We start from the raw sequence: 18,811 nt of genomic DNA on the forward strand, positions 1-18,811 counted from the left end.
TTCAATTATTTACTTTTGATATAAAATTTAAATTGTGAAATTGGGAGGAATTGAAATTGTAATTCAATTCAAAATCCTAATTTTTTTGCGGTATCAACCAATAAATTGGAATTGAAGACGTTTCATTTATGAAGGCCCAATTTCATGATATGAGGTTAGAGATTAAAATCAATAAATCATAGTACCAAAAAATCAATTCAATATTTTCTCATCTCTTATTTTCACATGTTTTCTTATCACTTATTTTTGTGATAATCATAAAAAAAAAAGAATTGGAGACCTATATTGGCACAAAGTTACTTTGAATATTGCCATATTGGTTTTGAACTGTTGAGGTGAATAGGTTTTGAATTGCATATATATAGTACTCCATATTTTTGTCTCTGTTGCATTAACTATTACTATAAATTATTATGGTATATATGTGAATTAACATAATGCAATTTAATTTATTAATTATTGGACATTTCTTTCTTGGCTTGATCTCTTGTTAATTGGTTTATTCTCGATTGCTTTCGTCGTCTATTTAATCTTGTTCTATGAATTTTGGCCTCCTTCGTAACAAAATTGATTTGATGTAATCTCAAATTAATTCAAGTTTGTATAATCAGGAGAATTAGTTTAATGACTTTAATCCAAGTAGCAAAACATCTTTAGCGAGGAAAAAAAGACGCCAACATGGAAAGCACAAAACACTTTGATGTTAAATTAAATCGGCTTAAATAAATTAATATTGTACCTTTATTTCTGATACTCTAACTTAGGCCCAAATCAATCTCTTACATTTAAATTGGGCTAAATAAACTCATATGCCAAATCAAACTCATATAAATAGGTCATAAATTTCAGTAACTCAATCTAATTATCTTTCATTACAAATTTAATTTACAAAATTGATTCATATTTCACTCATTTTTTCACTCATTTTTTTACATTTTAAAAACTCGTGATGAATCAAATGAAAACTCTTATTCTGAGATGGAGGGAGTAAAAAATATGGTAAGATGTCTATTTATAGTGAGCCATCTGTTAAAATCAGTTTTGATTTTAAAACTAGAAACCGTAACCGTCTCCTACAACCAGTTTCTATTTACGTAATGGATTTCGACAATTAATCACTGTTTTTACTCAAAATTGAAAAATGGTAACATCACGAAAAAATCGTTGAAAGACCAAAAATTTAGCAAAACCAATAATTTTGAACTGGAATTGCTTTCAATTTTTTACAATTGGAACCGACGGTTCTTGAACCGACGACGTCGAGACTCTCATCTCATGAAATAAGAATATCAGGTAAATTATTTGAAAAATCTAGCGGAGTAATTATTTGTGGTACCAAGACTAATTCACTTAATTAACGGCAATAGCTGGGAGGTTTTCTATTTTCATAAAAAAAAGCAAAAAAGAAAAAGAAAAAAAAACAATATGTAGCAGAAAGCAATGGTTTTGTGAAGAATCTTGGCTCCACAATCCTCCTAAAATTCCCCAATGCAGATCAATTTCCACTCCACAAACCCTAGCTAGAATCTGTTTTCTTCAACACTGGGTTTCTATTTCAGTAATATATGCCGATGAGAGCCGCTGATTTAGGATTTCATGGCCAATATTCACGCGTTGGTGCCTAGTGTAAATCGCCTATGCCTTTTCAGTGAAGCTGGAAACAACTTATGCTGTTACAATGCGGGCGATACTCTAATTTGGCGGCGCAATTACGACGCGAGGAAGAAATGCGGCGATTATGATTATCACAGTGGCTGCGGAGCTAGGGATTCGGCGGCTGGCCGCTCGTGGAGATTGTGTGCTGCAACGGACCTTCGAGTCGTTCAGGAGAGTCATGATAAACGCATCAATACTGCGAATCAGCTTCCAGTTATTGAAATCCCCGTCACCTGCTACCAGGTTAACGCAGTCTTCAAATTTGTAATTTTATTTGTATGATTTTTTGTTTCGGTTGTGGAATCGTAAATTGATTAACTTATGCAGTTGTTTTTTTTATTAATTGGTGATTTTACTTGCTGGAAAATGAAGTTAAAAGGGGAAATGTGAATCCATGCTAAATGACTGAAAATGGCTACAGTTACTGAGTTCACTTATGCTAAATAGTAGCTCATCCTTGTATTACGTGTATATGAATGCCGACTCCAGTATTATAGGAGTAGTATATTGTGATGCCCTTCTTGTGATCTTTCTCATTCATGCTCCAAATTTCCTCTTATGAAACATATCATTGACCGTCAATCTCTGTACCTGAATTCTTGATTTTTGTGGATATGTGATTTCAGATTATTGGTGTTCATGATCGAGCAGAGAAAGATGAAATTGTTAAGTCAGTGATGCATCTAAAAAATGCAGAGATTGAAGAGGGATACACCAAGGAAGCAGTTTTGTCTCGCAGGGTCTGGATCCTGAGTTCTTTACGCTCTGTTTCCTTTTGATTCATTCCCTTCTCATGCCTGGTGGCATAATATGATGAGTAACTTATTCATCTATGCTCTACCTTTTCTCTAACAAGGGGCCCCTGATTTATGTACTGCTCATATATTAGTGTCCTTTCCTCAGGATGTTTTGATGGATGTAAGAGACAAACTTCTTTTTGAACCAGAATATGCTGGAAATTTCAAAGAGAAGCAGCCGCCTAAATCTTCTCTCAAGATTCCTTGGACTTGGTTGCCTGGTGCTCTATGCCTTCTTCAGGAGGTAAGCCTTGTCATGCACTTAGATGTTTTTTATTCTTTCCAGTCTGCATTAGCAACATTACGTATGTAGCAAGTATGATTGTTACTTTGCTAAATGCCAGCAGCACTGTTTTCAATTAGTAGCTAATCTTTCTCCACCCCCTGAATAAGTAAGACCCTTCTCTTTCGAATCTGATATGCCTATTGTTTGCCGGTCCTATGTGTCTACAAATGGAGTATATAGAGTGGAGTAATCTTTCCTAGAATCTGGATTTGATGTCATTCTACTGAATTAATGTAGGTTGGTGAAGAGAAGCTTGTGCTAGAAATTGGACGAAGAGCTCTGCAGCATCTTGAATCAAAGCCATTTGTTCACGATTTGCTGTTATCCATGGCCTTAGCAGAGGTAAGAGAAAAAGGAAAGAGGTGCCACTTCTGTTATGTTTCACCTTCTTATTATAGGTGCTTTCTTGAAGTGTGCAATTGCCAAAGCTGGATTTGAGAAGAACAATATATCTCAAGGATTTGAAGCTCTTGCCCGTGCTCAGTGTCTTCTGAGGAGCAAGATATCTCTTGGGAAGATGATGTTATTGTCTCAGGTAACCATCAATTTTATTGTGGGCCTCGACCCTGGATTTGCTTTTGTAAGGTTCTTCTCTGGTTAAGTAAACAACAAATGTGCCAATTATATAGATGACCATGGCAGTTTAATTCTTAATTCATCAAGTCCTATTCTTGATTTTAGATAGAAGAATCATTGGAGGAGCTTGCTCCTGCTTGCACTTTGGATCTATTGGGCATGCCCCATACGCCTGAAAATGCAGAGCGAAGAATTGGTGCAATTGCAGCTTTGCGTGAATTGTTGAGACAAGGCCTGGATGTTGAAACTTCATGTCAAGTTCAAGACTGGGCTTGTTTTCTGAATCAGGCACTCAAAAAGCTATTGGCTACAGAAATAGTGGAACTTGTTCCATGGGATACCTTAGCTATTACCAGAAAGAACAGAAAGTCTCTTGTGGCACAGAATCAAAGGATTGTCATTGATTTCAACAGCTTCTACGTAGTTTTGTTAGCACATATTGCACTTGGAGTTTCAAGCAAACAAATAGACCTGGTAATTATCTTTTTCTGCTATAATATCAATCATGTTTGACTTCCACTTAATAGATAATGTTATGCATTTGAATATACATTTTATTCTTAGTATTTTGTTTAGTTCATCTCTCTCTTACATTACTTCTAAATGTATGTTTGTTCCATGCTTTATAGGATGTACAGGGTCGTGAAAGAGATCTATTCTTTTTGCTTTTTAGTGATGATTTACCATTGTTTTTCCTTTTTGTGCAGATTAGCAAAGCAAAATTAATTTGCGAGTGCTTAATAGCATCAGAAGGCATTGACTTGAAATTTGAGGAGGCCTTTTGTGCTTTCCTTCTTGGGCAGGTCACCTTTATGCTCGCTTTCCTCTCCATTGTTGCATTTTATCAGTTTATCCATTTTTATGATATTAAATTTTCCAGGGGGATGAAGCTACAGCTGTTGAAAAGCTAAGACAGCTCGAACTGAATTCTGCTCCTAGTTCTCAGAAAGCACTGCAAATCAAAGAAACTACAGAAGTTTCAAGTGCCAACAAACCACTGGTAGATTTCTCTGTTATTTAAACTTATGTCGTCTTACCATTACAAAAGATAAGCATCAGTTGTGTAATTTTTAAATTCTACGGATTGTTAGTTTTCCTCATAACTATGACCTGCTTCTAATTTAGTGAATCTAATCTCTATTTTCTCTTTTTCAAAAGAAAATTAGATTATGCAAAAGGTGTTTGGTTGGATGAAGTTATGCAAGATAACTTTCTACCAAATAGCTGCCTCCATAAATCTTCCTTATTCCTTATATCTTAAAACTCTGAAACATGGAAAAGTTAAGCTTCTTCTGGATCCAATTTATTTTTCATGTTATTGCTATCGACAAGTAGTTTAAGTGCCCTTCTATACAGCCTAGTCTCTTATTTGCCTGCAAGTTGATTCATGAATTACTTTGATTTTGAATCTCTTGCAGTCATTTTCTGCGGAAATCGCAATCAGTTGTAGAGCTCGATATGTCTGCATGTTGTTGATTGAAGTTCCACTGTAATTTTTATGATTCTAGTACTTTTGATGCTTCTCAGAGCTTTACATTATGTCTTTCTAGGAAACATGGTTGAAAGATGCTGTTCTTGGCATGTTTCCAGATACCCGAGATTGTACCCCATCCTTGGTAAAAGCTTTCTTCCATACTGTGAATTCGCATAGTGAACTCTTCTTGCCTCTCAAATTCTAATTTCCAGCTGCAATAATAGGCTGAATTTTTCATGGGTGACAAAAGAGCTTCTGGAAAAAGACAGTACAAAAAAATTTCTCCAACTTTATCCGACACAAGTCACAGATCACTTTCTTTGTCTCTTCCAATGGATCGAAGAGATGAAGTGACAGGTTCTTACACAGAAACTTCACGACATCTTGGGCCAGCAGTCAAGCAGCTTGCTCCTCCTAACCTGGAAAGTCCACTAATAGAGAGCAAGGTCAATGCTGGAAGCAATGCTAGCACACCCTCTGTTCAATTGAAGAGAACATTAGGTTCCCAGCAGGGTGGAGTATGGAATACGTGGTTGGACTTCAGTCATGTGATTGGAAACATGGTATATGCTACTGCATTAGGCTGTATCTTGGGTGCCCTGTTGAAGCTAGTTACCTCACAACAGTTGAGACTAGGAAATGGTTCGAGATGGAGGATGTATGAACATAGAATTGCCGCAAGCTCTCCTACCCCGTCCGATTCTTCAGTGGATTTTAGTTTCAGACGTGCGAGAACTAAGCAAAATGGTATCATGAGACAAATCCAGAAAGTCTTTTCACTTGTTAAAAGGCAGTCTGGGGTCCATCCAGAATCTGCTGACCTGCAAACAGCTTCTCTCTCTTCTTCAATATCATCAACATATAGGTTTCCAATGCCGGTTGAAGATGCTGAGGCTCTTGTCAAACAGTGGCAATTAATTAAAGCAGACGCACTTGGACCTAACCACAACATATGTGGGCTTGGTGAAATACTTGATGGACCGATGCTTGCGCAGGTCAGTTTCATTTCATGATTGCTGTGTAGAAGAAGTGTATTTCAACCCATCTAGGCTCTGCTCTGTCATATGCTTCTTACTAACTTCTGGTCAGTGGATTTGTTCTAGTGGCAAGCGTTAGCTGATACTGCAGAAGCAAGGTCGTGCTACTGGAGATTTGTTTTGCTGCACTTGACAATTGAACATGCAGAGATTTTGAAAGACGGAGCTGGTGGGGAGATGGCAGACATAGAAGTACATTTGGAGGAGGCCGCTGAACTGGTGGATGAATCCCTGCCCAAAAACCCAACTTACTACAGGTAAAATCGTGAGTGGTGAAAACAGAAAACTGAGCTACATTATATGTGGATATTTACAGCAATCTATCAAAACATGTGTCTGATTAGGTCATAACCTGGTAGAAAATCTTTACCATTACCTAATTTGGTAGAGTAAGCTGATATCTTTCGGCATAGTTTCACATTCTTGTGACTTATCTGGTGCAGCCCTTATAAGATCCGTTATCTTCTGAAGAGGCAAGACGACGGATCATGGAGGTTCTGGGAATGTGATATTCTAACTCCATCATGACCTTTGGTCGGAGCTGGCTGCTGCCGTGTGTAATTCTCATCAACCGATGCTCTTCATCCACGCCAAAGCCGTCTCTGAATTAGACGAGAAAACCGAGGAGCATCGGCATCGTGCTCTCCTCATTCCTATAAAACCAGCCAGTTGTGAATTTAGCATAGCTAGCTAGGATATTCCATTCATTGTTTCTTACATTGCCTTAATCAGCTGCTAGTTTATTATAGGGGCTTGAGATTGTATCTAACTCCAGCGTCCTTTTATTTGGTTAATTAAGCCATTATTTGTTACAAAGATTAGGAAACATATCAAGTTGGGAAAAAAATTAATGGTACTCCTACATAATGACACAAACCAAATTTGATGAATTATTTACCAAATAAATCCAGCTCAATATATAAGAAAAACTGATCAGAGTTCTTGCTTATGTAGGTTCTACTTTAATTTATAGTAGTACATGTATATATGAAGTTTTTAATTTATCAATTGTTGCAAAGTTTATTTGATGAATCATAAGTCCGTTCACTAACTTATAGTTTTTTAGTTTCTATTTAATGAAGCTAATTTAATTTATTTCTAATTACACAATAAATGTCTTTTTTCAGTTTTGAATAAAAAATATCCAAATTTAATTAACAATTTATAAAAAAGAAAATGAAATGATTAAAATTTACCCGCCTTCCCAAAAAAACACAACTGAGCTGAAATGGTTCGAGGAGGAAAGAAGAGTGCCGCCACCGCCGCCGATCCGGAGGCGGGAGAGAGGTCGCGGCTGAAGAAATTGGCCTTCTCCCGAAGCATTCTGTCGCAGGATGTCGTGAAGTTAGCCAGCTCAGCTGCTCTCGCCCCGTCCAAAACTGTGATCAAGCACCACGGCTGTGATATTTTGAGGAAGTCGCAACGGAAGAACAAATACCTCTTCTCATTCCCTGGCCTTCTCGGCCCCGTCTCTGGCGGTAAAATTGGGGAGCTCAAAGACCTTGGCACAAAAAACCCCATTCTATACCTAGACTTCCCCCAGGTTTTACTTAATTGGAGATTCTCATTTTTCGTTTTTAGGTTATTTTTAGCTTGCTGATTTGGGCAAAGTTGATGGACGTTGATAGTCGATCTGAATTTTGGTGAATTATGCTTTCCATATTATGCTGTTTTTGGAAGGATGGTGAAAGGGAGTTTTAGATTGCTTTGTTTGAGCAAATTTTTATGGTAATTTTCCGATGTGTTGAAATGTGCAGGGTCGAATGAAATTGTTTGGAACAATTGTTTATCCGAAGAACAGGTACTTGACACTGCAATTTTCCAAGAGCGGGAAGAATGTTACATGTGATGACTACTTTGAGAATATGGTTGTTATCTTCTCCTATGCTACCTTTTTGTTTCATTTGCTATTTGTTTGTTCAACTTATTTTGAGATAAATTGTTAAGACTTCATACCGTGGATATGTATTTCTTCCCTTTTCCCTGTTCTTTCTCACTTGGGGCTTAATGTCGGGTATGTGTCTTCTTACTTCCAGGTAGTATTTTCAGATGCTTGGTGGATCGGGACGAAAGAGATGAATCCAGAAGAGTTGCAGCTTGAGTTTCCGAAGGAGCTCAGTCCGGTCAGTTGTATGCCGTCATGCTTGCAACGGATAAATTCGTTTTCCAATTGGTCTTTTGCGTAAACCAAATGCGATTCAATAGTTGTGATATGATTCCCCCGCATTTTGGTCCAGGAAAAACATGAAAAAGTCGATTTCAAGGGTGGAGTAGGGGTCACATCAGACTGTACACAAGGTTCTGTAAAACCTGCAAAGAAAATCGTGGAACGAGAGCCTGAAAAAGATTATTTGGAGGATGAGTTGACTGACAGTCCAGATGATTACAAGGAGTTGGCCGAAATGACTCCCACCAGACATTCAGCCAGGACTGCTGGGAAAACGTTCAAGTAGAAATTTCACTTTCCTTTAACATGATATACGAGAACTCTGAGATGCCAACCATTTTTCTTGATTTATTCGTTTTCTAGTGGATGCTTATATATACTTAAAAAATGCTAAACTTAGACATTACATTTCTTTTCATGGTATTAAGGTTTGCTTAGGAACTATAAGTGGCAAGTTTATGCAGATCCCCCCCCCCCCCGTGACAAGTTTATTAAAGCTTGTAGGCACTACTCAATTTTCCTATTCTAATCTGATGTGAGATATTCATAGGCCTATTTTCCTATGCAGGTAAGATTATTTAAGTTTCTTTTATTGAGACAACTTGGAATCACATGGTGGCCTAATTCATTAAGATAATTACTTGCAAATATATTTATTTTTAAAATTTTGTACCAAGGATTACATCTTGTCCATTAAGGTAATTTTGTTCACCATGATTTCCAATACCAGTATTCTTTGATATGAGATTTTTAGGTAGTATGTCCCTGGTAAAAGGAGTAATTTTATTTTATCTTATTGGCATAAAGACAAGTAGAGGTTTTAGACTTCACCATTTTTGTCCTAATATGTGCATGTTCAGTTGACTTCTTCGCTACCTATGTAAGATTTCTTTAGTTGTGGTCCGAGTTATGATTATTCCTGTGATATTTTGTATTCGTATCTCTTTTATCAGATTTGCAGAATCATCTGGAAATGGAGACGAGACACCTGAAGAAGAGGTTACCAAAGTTGATAATGAAACTAAAAGATTTTATACATCTAAGAATATCCTTATTTTTGTTTTTCCCGTTTATCAAGCTAATATATATGTCTAAACCCCTCATCTCTTTTCTGCATGCACAAGAGTATTGATCATTTGATCTCATATAGAAATTTTCCTTAATAAACAAATACAGACAGAAAATTGCTCACCATCTGTATTTGAGGGTGACAGCAATGATGGAAGAAAAGATACAGCTTCAGGTCAATTTAAGCGGACTGGGAAAGCTAAGGATTCCTCTGAGAATCAGAGAACACCTCTTGTCCAGACAACATTATCTTCACTGTTTAAGAAAGTGGAGGACAAGGTAATGTTTCTCATTCCCAGTTAAGCATAATTTCCCTGCAAAATTATGTTATCATAGAGAAGACTTCTAGTGGCCATTATAGATGTGTTTTGTTGAAGTTGATGAGCGATCAAATAACATTAGATGGTCTTAGTGCAAATATATTTTTCTCCCATGTTTGGTACGATCGAGCTAAATAATAGTAGTTCACGTTAAAATCTGATTTTGAAGATAAGCAGGTCTCATCCTGCTTCTGGCATATCCACTATTACGCATGCATTCTTTTGATATGAAACTAATGCTCATGGATGAAAATGTTCCTTTATGTTGATGTTTTATGTTATGTCTGATGAGGCTTTAACAATTTTCCAGAAGGAGAAGAAGGTTGCAGAAGGCAATACCAACACTTCTGAAGTATAACTTTCCCTCATCTGCTTTCATTTGCCTCCTGAAGGAATTTGGCTTGGTGATTATTTTAAATTTAACTAATTCCCTCATTGGAATGGTTATTTTGTCCAGGCCTCGAAGCCTATAAAAGGGAGAAAGAAAACAGGGGGAAGAAAGTCTGGTCAGCACCATCACTCTGTTTATGTCTCTCTTGGGATGTATATTCAATTAACGTAACTGCAATTATTTTAGTGAATATGCAAAATCCCCATATTTCTCTGCTGGGTATAATCTCTTGAAAGTTTACCTATTTCTTTGTGTCGCTCTCTGCACGTTAGTGATCTTTATGATCATTTGAATGCTTCACTCACTAGAGCATAAAAGTAACTACAATATTTCTAGGCGAAGACATAAAAAGCCCATAGTTCTTTTTTGGATCTGACTCTGAACACCTAGCCTGTTTATGCGTTTAAAAGTGAAACTAATTATAATAATTTGAAGCTACACTAGACCCGGCATCAGAGAAGCTTTGATAATTCTTATATTCTAGTCTAATAGGATCTTATGAAAAACTTTGAATGGGATATATCACGTGTAGCAGTTGAACGTCTTAGAGGCCTTTAGTTTGTTTCACTTCTTTGATTTATGCGTAACATGTATGAGACATCAGCATGTCTTATAATATGTGTTAATTTGACATTCTGAATCTTCATGTGCGTGATTGTTCTCGGAAGAATGTTCTAATAATAGTTTTCACTTGTTTATTATACAGAGACGTCAACTGCAAGTAAGGACCAGAAAAAGCAACATAAGGTAATTGTTTCTGTAATGTTTTGCAGTGTGAAACTAACCATTCTCCCCAGAGAATGTTGAACAAAGCTTTGAGTGAGACAACTGTGTTAGTTAAGCTTCTCTATGTTTTCATGTTTCCTGTAGGTTGACGAAGACAATGAGATCGAAGAGTTCTCCAGCTCACCAGAGGTTTGAATTTGAAAACTCTGTAGATTTGCGTGGTTCATGTGTATAATGGTTATGAATTGTTGATTTTGTTCAGGACATGGGTGAAAGTGATGAAGATTGGACTGTTTGAAATAGTGCCAACATACATACTAAAGAAATCCACAGGTCTGTCTCTCTATATCTCTCTTTATACGCAGTATTAGTGCAATCGAACCAGCTCAATATTTTCTTGTCTTTTCATGTATCCGCTTCACCTTTTTTATTCTTTGTACGAAATTTCTTTATCTATAAATTTAGTTCTTGAGATGGAGAGGTTATTATTAATTAGAATAGTGTGTCCATTTCATCCTTTTTCATTGGCATAATAGACGGTGGGTGGGAGGGAGTGTTATTTTTATTTATGCCTTTTAATTATGCAGCACTGGACTTAATTAAAATTACAGTAAAGGCTAATTTTAGTCTTAAATATATGATCAACGAATTTGGTCCAAAACATCCACTTTTTGAAAAATAAGTCCATAACAAATGAAATCCTTGTCGGAGTGGAAAATTACAGTAAAGGCTAATTTTAGTCCTAAACATATGATCAACGAATTTGGTCCAAATCATTCACTTTTTGAAAAATAGGTCCATAACAAATGAAATCCTTATCGGAGTGGTCCTTTTTTTACGGTTCCGTAAAAAAACTAACGGTCATGCCACTGTGCAATTAGCATTGACCGTTAGTTTTTTGACGGAACCGTAAAAAAAGGACTACTTTATCGACTTTTTCATTTGTTATGGACCTGTTTTTAAAAAAAAGGTAATGTTTTGGACCAAATTCGTATTTTGGTCTTATGTTTAGGACCAAAATTGACATTTTACTCTTAAAATTAACAAAAGTTCCAACAATTGATGCGTGCATTTTGCATCAATATTTAATTATAGAGTAAAAGTCAAAAGTGGTTCTAAACATATGGCGTTTTTATGATTTTTGTCCTAGACATTACGTTTTGAATTATTGCATCCTATACATTTGAAATCGGGCCAGAATCAGTCCAAAATTGATGGAATCGTTAAAAACAAACGGTGAAGGGAAGTTAAGCCTATTTTGACCCAATTAAGTGCGATTATTAGCAGCTAAATCATCACTTCAATTTTATTTAGAATAAATGTAAAAAAGAAAATATAGAAAATAAATTAATCAAATACTATGAAATACTCCAACTCCTCCTTCGCCCTCCCTGATGTCATGGCCTCCGGCATCCTCACCTCCGCCGCCCTCGTCCTCTCGGCGCCACCGGCCTCATGCACCTCGCCTACAACCTCATCTCCATCGCTGTCTTCCTTGGCATCTAGCTCGCCCAGGGCCTCTCCTTCGCCATCACCGCCGTCAAATACATCAAATCCGAGCAAAACTTCGCCAAATCCAAATCCGCCGGCGACTGCCCCTAGCTCGGCCTCGACGGGCTCATCCTAGCCCTGGCCTGCGCCTCCTTCATCCTCCTCACTAACGGCTCTGTCGACGAAACCGAATAGAAACCAACCAAGTCGATGACACCGAAATTGATCGACCAAATCGAAGGAAACGTAGAAAAATTCTAAAATTCATCACATCAACTCCATCCGCATTCCTTATTTTTTTACCTCAAGCAATCAATCACTTCAAATTTGGTCCATTAGAAATCAATTAATCAAAATCTTGAAGCATTCATGGAAGGAAGGGTTCATAAAAGGCACAATTTCACTGCTGATGAACTTGAGTCACTGCAATACCTAGGGTTCTTCGTTGCGTCGCTGAAAGGGGAAGATGGAAGAAGATGGAAGAGAAATAAAAGTGCTAATTTACTTCATTGCGTGCCTGAAAGAGGAAGACGGAAGAAGATGAATTGAGAAATAAAAGTGACAATTTACTTTATTTTTTTAAAACTAATAATTTTTATTCATGAAAGAATTAAATATTTTAATTAAAATGCTTAAATGACGGCTAAATAGTCGTTCACCGTTTGTTTTCACGGAGCCGTCCATTTCAGACTGATTCTGGTCCGATTTCAAATGTGTAGGATGCAATAATTCAAAACGTAATGTCTAGGACCAAAATCGTAAAAACGCCATATATTTAGGACCACTTTTGGACTTTACTCTTAATTATATTTTCTTGAAAGAAAAAAATGTTTTAAGTTGAACAAAATATTGGGATATATACACAAATTCCTTGTGATTTAGTTATAATATATTTGCAATAAACTTATACGAGTAATAATTTCATTTATTTTTATATTACTATAATGTACTCCTATGACGCAATACTCCGTTGATAAACAAATCTTTTGGATCCTTGGTTGATTGTAATTCTTAATTTCATTATCATAGTCCATTTTGCAGCAAAAATATGTAAATTCCACAAACCCGTTTAGCAATGATCCATTTCCATTCTTGAATAGGTAGTGATAAATATACATACATAATTGAATATTTTATATTGAAATTTATTTATAAAAATGAATTAATTTGAATAAAATGACAAACTAATCATTTGGTAATGATATAGGAAAATATTAAAATTTTAATTAAATATCGATAAATTATTTTAAAAAAAATATTTTTTCTGTTAATATTGTATAATTATTTCGAATCAAGCTTAAAATCAGGTCTATAAATTTTCCATATGACTTCTTTTATATTTCTATAGGATAATACTTTAATAAATTTAATTTAAGAATATAATACTCTATACATATAAAATTTATACTACATTTATCATTATTCTTCTTGAAATTACCACCAGGAAAAAAAACTCGATCGCTTTGACCTCATTTATTCAAAATATGAATATTTGTTGATTTGGTGAGTAACCAACAATCCATTCAGCTTCCGCCGGTTTAAAAAAACTTTCATAAAAGAAAGGAAACAAAAAGATTCTACGCATCTACTAAAACCTCAAAAACCCCAAATTGTGCAAAAACCCATTATTTTAGTTTTTCGTTCTCCATTATCCATAGGAAGAAGAGGGAGAAGAAGCAGCAGAAACAATGATGGCCGCGAATCCCACAACTCTCGCCCAAAAATACTATGTTTTGTCGGATTTCCGCCGCACCCACATTCGTACTCCAACTTCTATTCTTTCTTGCAATTCAGTTCATAATAATGGGAATTCTGGCAGTAGGATTTCTCTGGTCTCTGCAAACGGGTTTGGAATATATGGGTCGAAGCCTTTTGCCCTTCGCTCTTTTCAGGTTTCCAGTGGCGGCGGAGCTGGGGACGGTTCTAGCGGCGGCGGAGGCTCTTCCGGTGGAGGTGGAGGAGGCAGTGGTGGAGGAGGTGGAGGCCATGGCAGTAACTGGTCATTTGTTTCATGGTATAATAAAAATCCAATCTTTGTAATTTTATCCAGTTTGAAAGAGAAAGACTGCATCTTTGATGAAATTTCTGTTCTTGAAAAGTTTAGTGTAATTGGATGATTTCTATTTCTGTAACTAGCATTGATATCAGTGGAGTCCCATTCTCGTAAAGTTTCAATCTTGTGTGCGCGTGTTGGTCTATTGGTAGTGTGGTTAACGCATTTGGTTGAGTCCATCGTTTTTCTTTCGTACGTACTAAAAAGAGTTTAAATCTTTAGTTTCTTAGTTATATCAAAATGTCGGGCATGAAATTTATGACATTGGATTGAAAATTCGGCATCTGTGGATGTTCTTTAATTATTATCTTGCAATTTGTAGTCCTACATTAGATTGTGATGTTATAGAAAAATGGAAGGAGATTTGACTTATTGCTAATTGAGGATCAGTTCATTGCATTCATCTCATTCTAAGTTTGTTTCCAGGTATCTGTCTCTTCTTGCCGAGCATCCTGTGATCACCAAGGCCGTCACTTCAGCAATGTTAACTTTGGTTGGTGATGTTATATGTCAGGTAAACTAGCTCGGTAGAGGCTACAGATCATATATTTGATGTAGCCTAACTCTATCAATGGAAGTCATGAAAATTTTGAAAGCAAAATAAAAAAAATGCTTTGCTTTTGAGTGACACCTTTGAAACCAGTTGCGGGATTGTGGTTAGTGCTTGTGAATTTTGTTTCTCTTAACTTATGCGTTGAAATGTAGGGTGTGGCAATTGGCATAATCATGCATCAGTCGTAGAACTAGTTTATTTACCTCTGTATTTGGCTGGTTGTTACTTTTTTGTTTTCATTAAGTAATACTCTTCTCTTCCTTTCTATTTGGGTACAATGTTCGTCAGCTCCTCATTGATCAAGTGCCATCTCCTGATTTGAAGCGGACATTTATTTTCACTTCATTGGGACTGGTTTTGGTTGGTCCGACATTGCATTTCTGGTAACGGCTAAAAGTTGTTTTTTCCTTTATCCTTACCCTCCTTTTTAGCCTGCATACAAATCTACAATGTGGAGGCAGCTCTGTCACTAATGATTATTGTTTTATCATCTATTTGTCGCATTGTTTTCTGGATTAGTTGCATTCTTTAACTTGATACCTTGAAGCCATGACCTATATCTTTGCATACACAATTTAACCACTCCCGATGCATATTTAGGTATTTGTATCTGAGTAAACTCGTTACTCTCCCCGGAGCTTCTGGAACTTTCTTGAGGCTTATCCTTGATCAGGTCACTTCTTTGAGCTTCTCGATTACAGCTACAAGCTCAATTTATCTTTGTTTGTTGTTACACCTGAATCAAACCCCCTAACATAATTTGCATTTGATATATTGCATATACAGTTTATTTTCTCTCCCATTTTCATCGGGACTTTCCTATCTACATTGGTGACACTTGAGGGACAACCATCAAATGTAATCCCGAAGCTAAAACAGGTACTTCTACTTGCACATTGATTATGGTGACTAAACATGCAGGCGAATGTGAAGGATCTGATTGTTCTTGCACGAAACGTTTCATGACTACGCTTAACGTTTTACTTGTAGGAATGGTTCTCATCAGTTGTTGCAAATTGGCAACTCTGGATACCATTTCAGTTCCTCAACTTCCAATTTGTTCCACAGCAGTTTCAGGTTTGTTTAATCTTAAACTAGCTGAAGATGATGATTGCCATTTACCTTTTTTTTTTATTTGAGTAAACTATTGTGTATTGAGTCACATATTTTCCCCTCAAATCACCAATTTACAGGTTCTTGCTGCCAATTTTATTGCCTTAATATGGAATGTGATTCTGTCCTATAAAGCTCACAAAGAAGTCCCCGCCGAATAGCTATACCTCGTCTCGATGGAGGGGAAGCTTCTTTACCAACTGAGTCGTGCTTCGTTTCGTTGTCAAGACTGATGTTTTCCTTCTGTTGTACTGATGCTAATTTAATATTATTAGAACATGCTGTAGTAGGTTCTCTTTTAATTTTTTGGCAAAATTTTGAAACATACTGTATGAATGATTGTGTAACCTATTTCCATTTATTCAAATTACCCTTCAAAGTTAGTCAAAGATTCTTCATCTGTGTGAAAGACAGAAATTGTAGTAACAATTTAACCGGTCGGAGTTATGTGAATAAAAAAACCTTCTTGCCTAACCAAACTGAGACAGACATAAATTTAATAAAAGACTAATATCTAAACAAATTTCCATACTCTCCAATTGTTTATACATGTATGGATTAGTTTGTTCTATTTTTAAATGGTATTGGTCCCTAAAATTACAAATTTTGACTGAAATTTGATACCATTTCTTATAAACTTTAAAGTTGGTCACAAAAATTATGAATTTAGGCTTTGTAGTGAATTTTTTTCAAAGTCGGTTTTTTTCCCCAACTCTTGGAAATTTTCAGTATAAGAAATATTTTCATGATTTTTCTGGCAAAATTTTTAAGTTCATGGAAAAGATTAAAGTAGGCAAAAGTTTGTGATTTTAGGAATTAATTAACTTTACTAAATCTTCTATTTAAAATATTTGCTAAACACACTAAATATTACTCCATTTAGCATATAATTTAATTAAATGAATAAATATGATTACTTGGATATGAAATCTTTTAGTAAAACACACAAACAAAAAATTAAATACGAAATAAATATTGTTTAAATTAAAAAATTGTGTGAGAAATGATAAAGAATAAAATTTAAATAAAATTATTGATCTCAAATCCCCAAGTTGCTTCATAAACTTAAAATCCGGTAAAAAAATCATAAGCTTGCTGCCTTTAGTGAATATTTTATGAATTGGAAAAAAAACTATTTTTGTAAAAATTTGGCTACAAAGCTTAAATTTATAAATTTTGTGACCAATTTTAAAGTTTTGAAAAATACTAAATTTCAATTAAAGTTTGTGATTTAGGACCAACTATAGTATTTAAAAAAAGTCATCGCTAACCGTACTTGACTAAAGGATTTTTCCAAGAAACGATTTTAATAATTCTAAAACTGCCAACGGAAACTTCTGAATTGGAAAGTGTAGACTAAAGATAAGAAATGATTGAAAATTTAAAGCTGTATTTTTGCTTGTATGTTTGAATCTTTAAAAAAATAATGTAAATTGTGTGGCTTCCGACAGTGACAGCTTATGTCATACCATTATTCCACACCTCAATTATTCACGATTTTTCCTAAAAACTCTCTCTTCTCCTCTGCAATTTATTAGCTCACCCATTCCGTGTTTTCTCAAACCCAGCCATAAAAATCGAATCTTTGATAAACCCAGCAAGAAAGATTGAGTCTTTGATGGAGAAAACCAAGGATCGTGAGTTTGAAGATGGTTTTCCGACAAGCCCTTTTGTGGCAAGCTTAGATAGATCTTCTTCCCTGTCTGAGCCTTCTCGCAGCCCCTCCTCTTCAGATCACTCTGCTCCCTTTACCGGTATGCTAATTTTTCAAGATTTCTCACTCTGTGTGTGTGTGTGTGTTTATGAAGATTTGTCAAATGAATAGCTCTTGAAATTTGCAGAAAATGGGGATGTAGCTGAAGCTGGGAGGAATCAGACGAAGAAATTGGACAGAAAAGGAACCAGCTTTGCTTACAGAGTTCGTGAACATGGTACATATATATTCATATATATATATATATATATATATATGTGTGTGTGTGTGTGTGTGTGTGTGTGTGTGTGTGTGTGTTAATTGAAGGTTTAGTCATTTACTGTCCCTCAATTTCTTTTAGTTCAATTAATTTCACATCGAATGCAGATACTTTATACGTTTAATGCAGCTTTTGCACTTAACTTAAATTAATTGCACTAAAAAAATGCAAATTTTTACCCCTAATAGGATTCGAATTCAAATAATGCACTTATTTTGCAAATTGATGTACTCACTTTTGAATCTTGGCATCAGAAGAGCTGAAAATGGTTATTCATTTATCAATTTGAATAATGTTTCTCATTGGATTATATAAGTATAGATAGATAGATAGATGGATGTGTTGGTTTAAAGCAATATTCTTGAAAAATGGTGCAGTGAAAATGGGGCCAAAATTCTCAGAAACAGTGAAGGGGAAGCTGAGTGTTGGAGCCAAGATAATAAAGAAAGGAGGCAGAGAGAATATATTCAGAGACATATTTGGAGTGAGTGAGGGAGAAAAGTTGCTCAAAGCATCCCAATGTTATCTCTCCACAACTGCTGGTCCAATTGCTGGCATTCTCTTCATCTCCACACAAAAACTCTCCTTCTGCAGCGAACGGTCCATCACCGTCCACTCCTCCTCCGGTACCCTCATTCGTATCCCCTATAAGGTAAAAATTTAAAGGTCGCTTCACAATACATGAGACATTTGGCCTTAGTTTTCAGTGTCATGGTGTTTGTAGGTTTCGATTCCGATGAAGAAGATAAAGGCAGCCAATGAGAGTGGGAATGTGAACAATCCAACACACAAGTATATAGAGATTGTGACTGAGGATGGGTATGAGTTTTGGTTCATGGGATTTGTGAGGTATGAGAAGGCTGTGGTGAATCTTAGAAGGGCTATTTCCTTGCAACTTTGAGTTTTGAAAGAAGAAAGAAAGAACAAGTTTTTCAATTTGTAGAAATTGAACTTTGTTTTTTTGGATTGATGTGTGTGTTAGATTATTATTTTTGTAAGGTTTAGGTGTGAGTTTGATGAAATGCAACGTGTACAAAGTTTTCTTAGAAATTCATACAAGCTTATTTAATACTATTTGTTTGACTGTAATGGTCATCATGGACCATTCTTATTTTATTTATTTTATATAT

General features: G+C 35.8%; 4 protein-coding genes across 5 annotated transcripts; all 4 read left to right on the plus strand.

Annotated features, from left to right (window-relative positions):
* The first annotated feature begins 1,418 nt into the window (after positions 1 to 1,418).
* LOC121762418 (plastid division protein CDP1, chloroplastic-like) lies at positions 1,419 to 6,642 on the plus strand. 2 transcript variants are annotated; one of them, XM_042158295.1, is made up of 12 exons: positions 1,419 to 1,899; positions 2,283 to 2,396; positions 2,560 to 2,697; positions 2,977 to 3,081; positions 3,152 to 3,274; positions 3,421 to 3,789; positions 4,023 to 4,118; positions 4,196 to 4,315; positions 4,866 to 4,931; positions 5,014 to 5,784; positions 5,893 to 6,083; positions 6,270 to 6,642. In XM_042158295.1, the coding sequence occupies exons 1-12, from the start codon at positions 1,597 to 1,599 to the stop codon at positions 6,352 to 6,354; spliced, it is 2,481 nt and encodes an 826-aa protein (XP_042014229.1). In that variant the 5' UTR covers positions 1,419 to 1,596; the 3' UTR covers positions 6,355 to 6,642. The 2 variants fall into 2 exon arrangements, with proteins under 2 accessions (XP_042014229.1, XP_042014230.1); XM_042158296.1 differs by lacking the exon at positions 1,419 to 1,899 and having other exon boundaries at positions 2,355 to 2,473.
* Positions 6,643 to 7,006: 364 nt separating this feature from the next.
* Positions 7,007 to 10,993, plus strand: LOC121762382 (DNA-binding protein RHL1-like). The gene is made up of 11 exons (XM_042158247.1): positions 7,007 to 7,369; positions 7,584 to 7,694; positions 7,863 to 7,949; positions 8,064 to 8,275; positions 8,947 to 9,038; positions 9,168 to 9,340; positions 9,692 to 9,733; positions 9,839 to 9,887; positions 10,479 to 10,519; positions 10,643 to 10,687; positions 10,761 to 10,993. The coding sequence occupies exons 1-11, from the start codon at positions 7,055 to 7,057 to the stop codon at positions 10,794 to 10,796; spliced, it is 1,203 nt and encodes a 400-aa protein (XP_042014181.1). The 5' UTR covers positions 7,007 to 7,054; the 3' UTR covers positions 10,797 to 10,993.
* A 2,467-nt stretch (positions 10,994 to 13,460) lies between these two features.
* Positions 13,461 to 16,091, plus strand: LOC121760056 (protein sym-1-like). The gene is made up of 7 exons (XM_042155660.1): positions 13,461 to 14,003; positions 14,469 to 14,556; positions 14,884 to 14,978; positions 15,196 to 15,268; positions 15,382 to 15,474; positions 15,586 to 15,672; positions 15,789 to 16,091. The coding sequence occupies exons 1-7, from the start codon at positions 13,678 to 13,680 to the stop codon at positions 15,867 to 15,869; spliced, it is 843 nt and encodes a 280-aa protein (XP_042011594.1). The 5' UTR covers positions 13,461 to 13,677; the 3' UTR covers positions 15,870 to 16,091.
* Positions 16,092 to 17,163: 1,072 nt separating this feature from the next.
* LOC121761813 (putative GEM-like protein 8) lies at positions 17,164 to 18,755 on the plus strand. The gene is made up of 4 exons (XM_042157485.1): positions 17,164 to 17,462; positions 17,550 to 17,639; positions 18,059 to 18,333; positions 18,406 to 18,755. The coding sequence occupies exons 1-4, from the start codon at positions 17,327 to 17,329 to the stop codon at positions 18,580 to 18,582; spliced, it is 678 nt and encodes a 225-aa protein (XP_042013419.1). The 5' UTR covers positions 17,164 to 17,326; the 3' UTR covers positions 18,583 to 18,755.
* Positions 18,756 to 18,811: the final 56 nt, after the last annotated feature.

The sequence above is a fragment of the Salvia splendens genome, chromosome 13 (genome assembly GCF_004379255.2).
Source record: "Salvia splendens isolate huo1 chromosome 13, SspV2, whole genome shotgun sequence".
Lineage (NCBI taxonomy): Eukaryota > Viridiplantae > Streptophyta > Magnoliopsida > Lamiales > Lamiaceae > Salvia > Salvia splendens.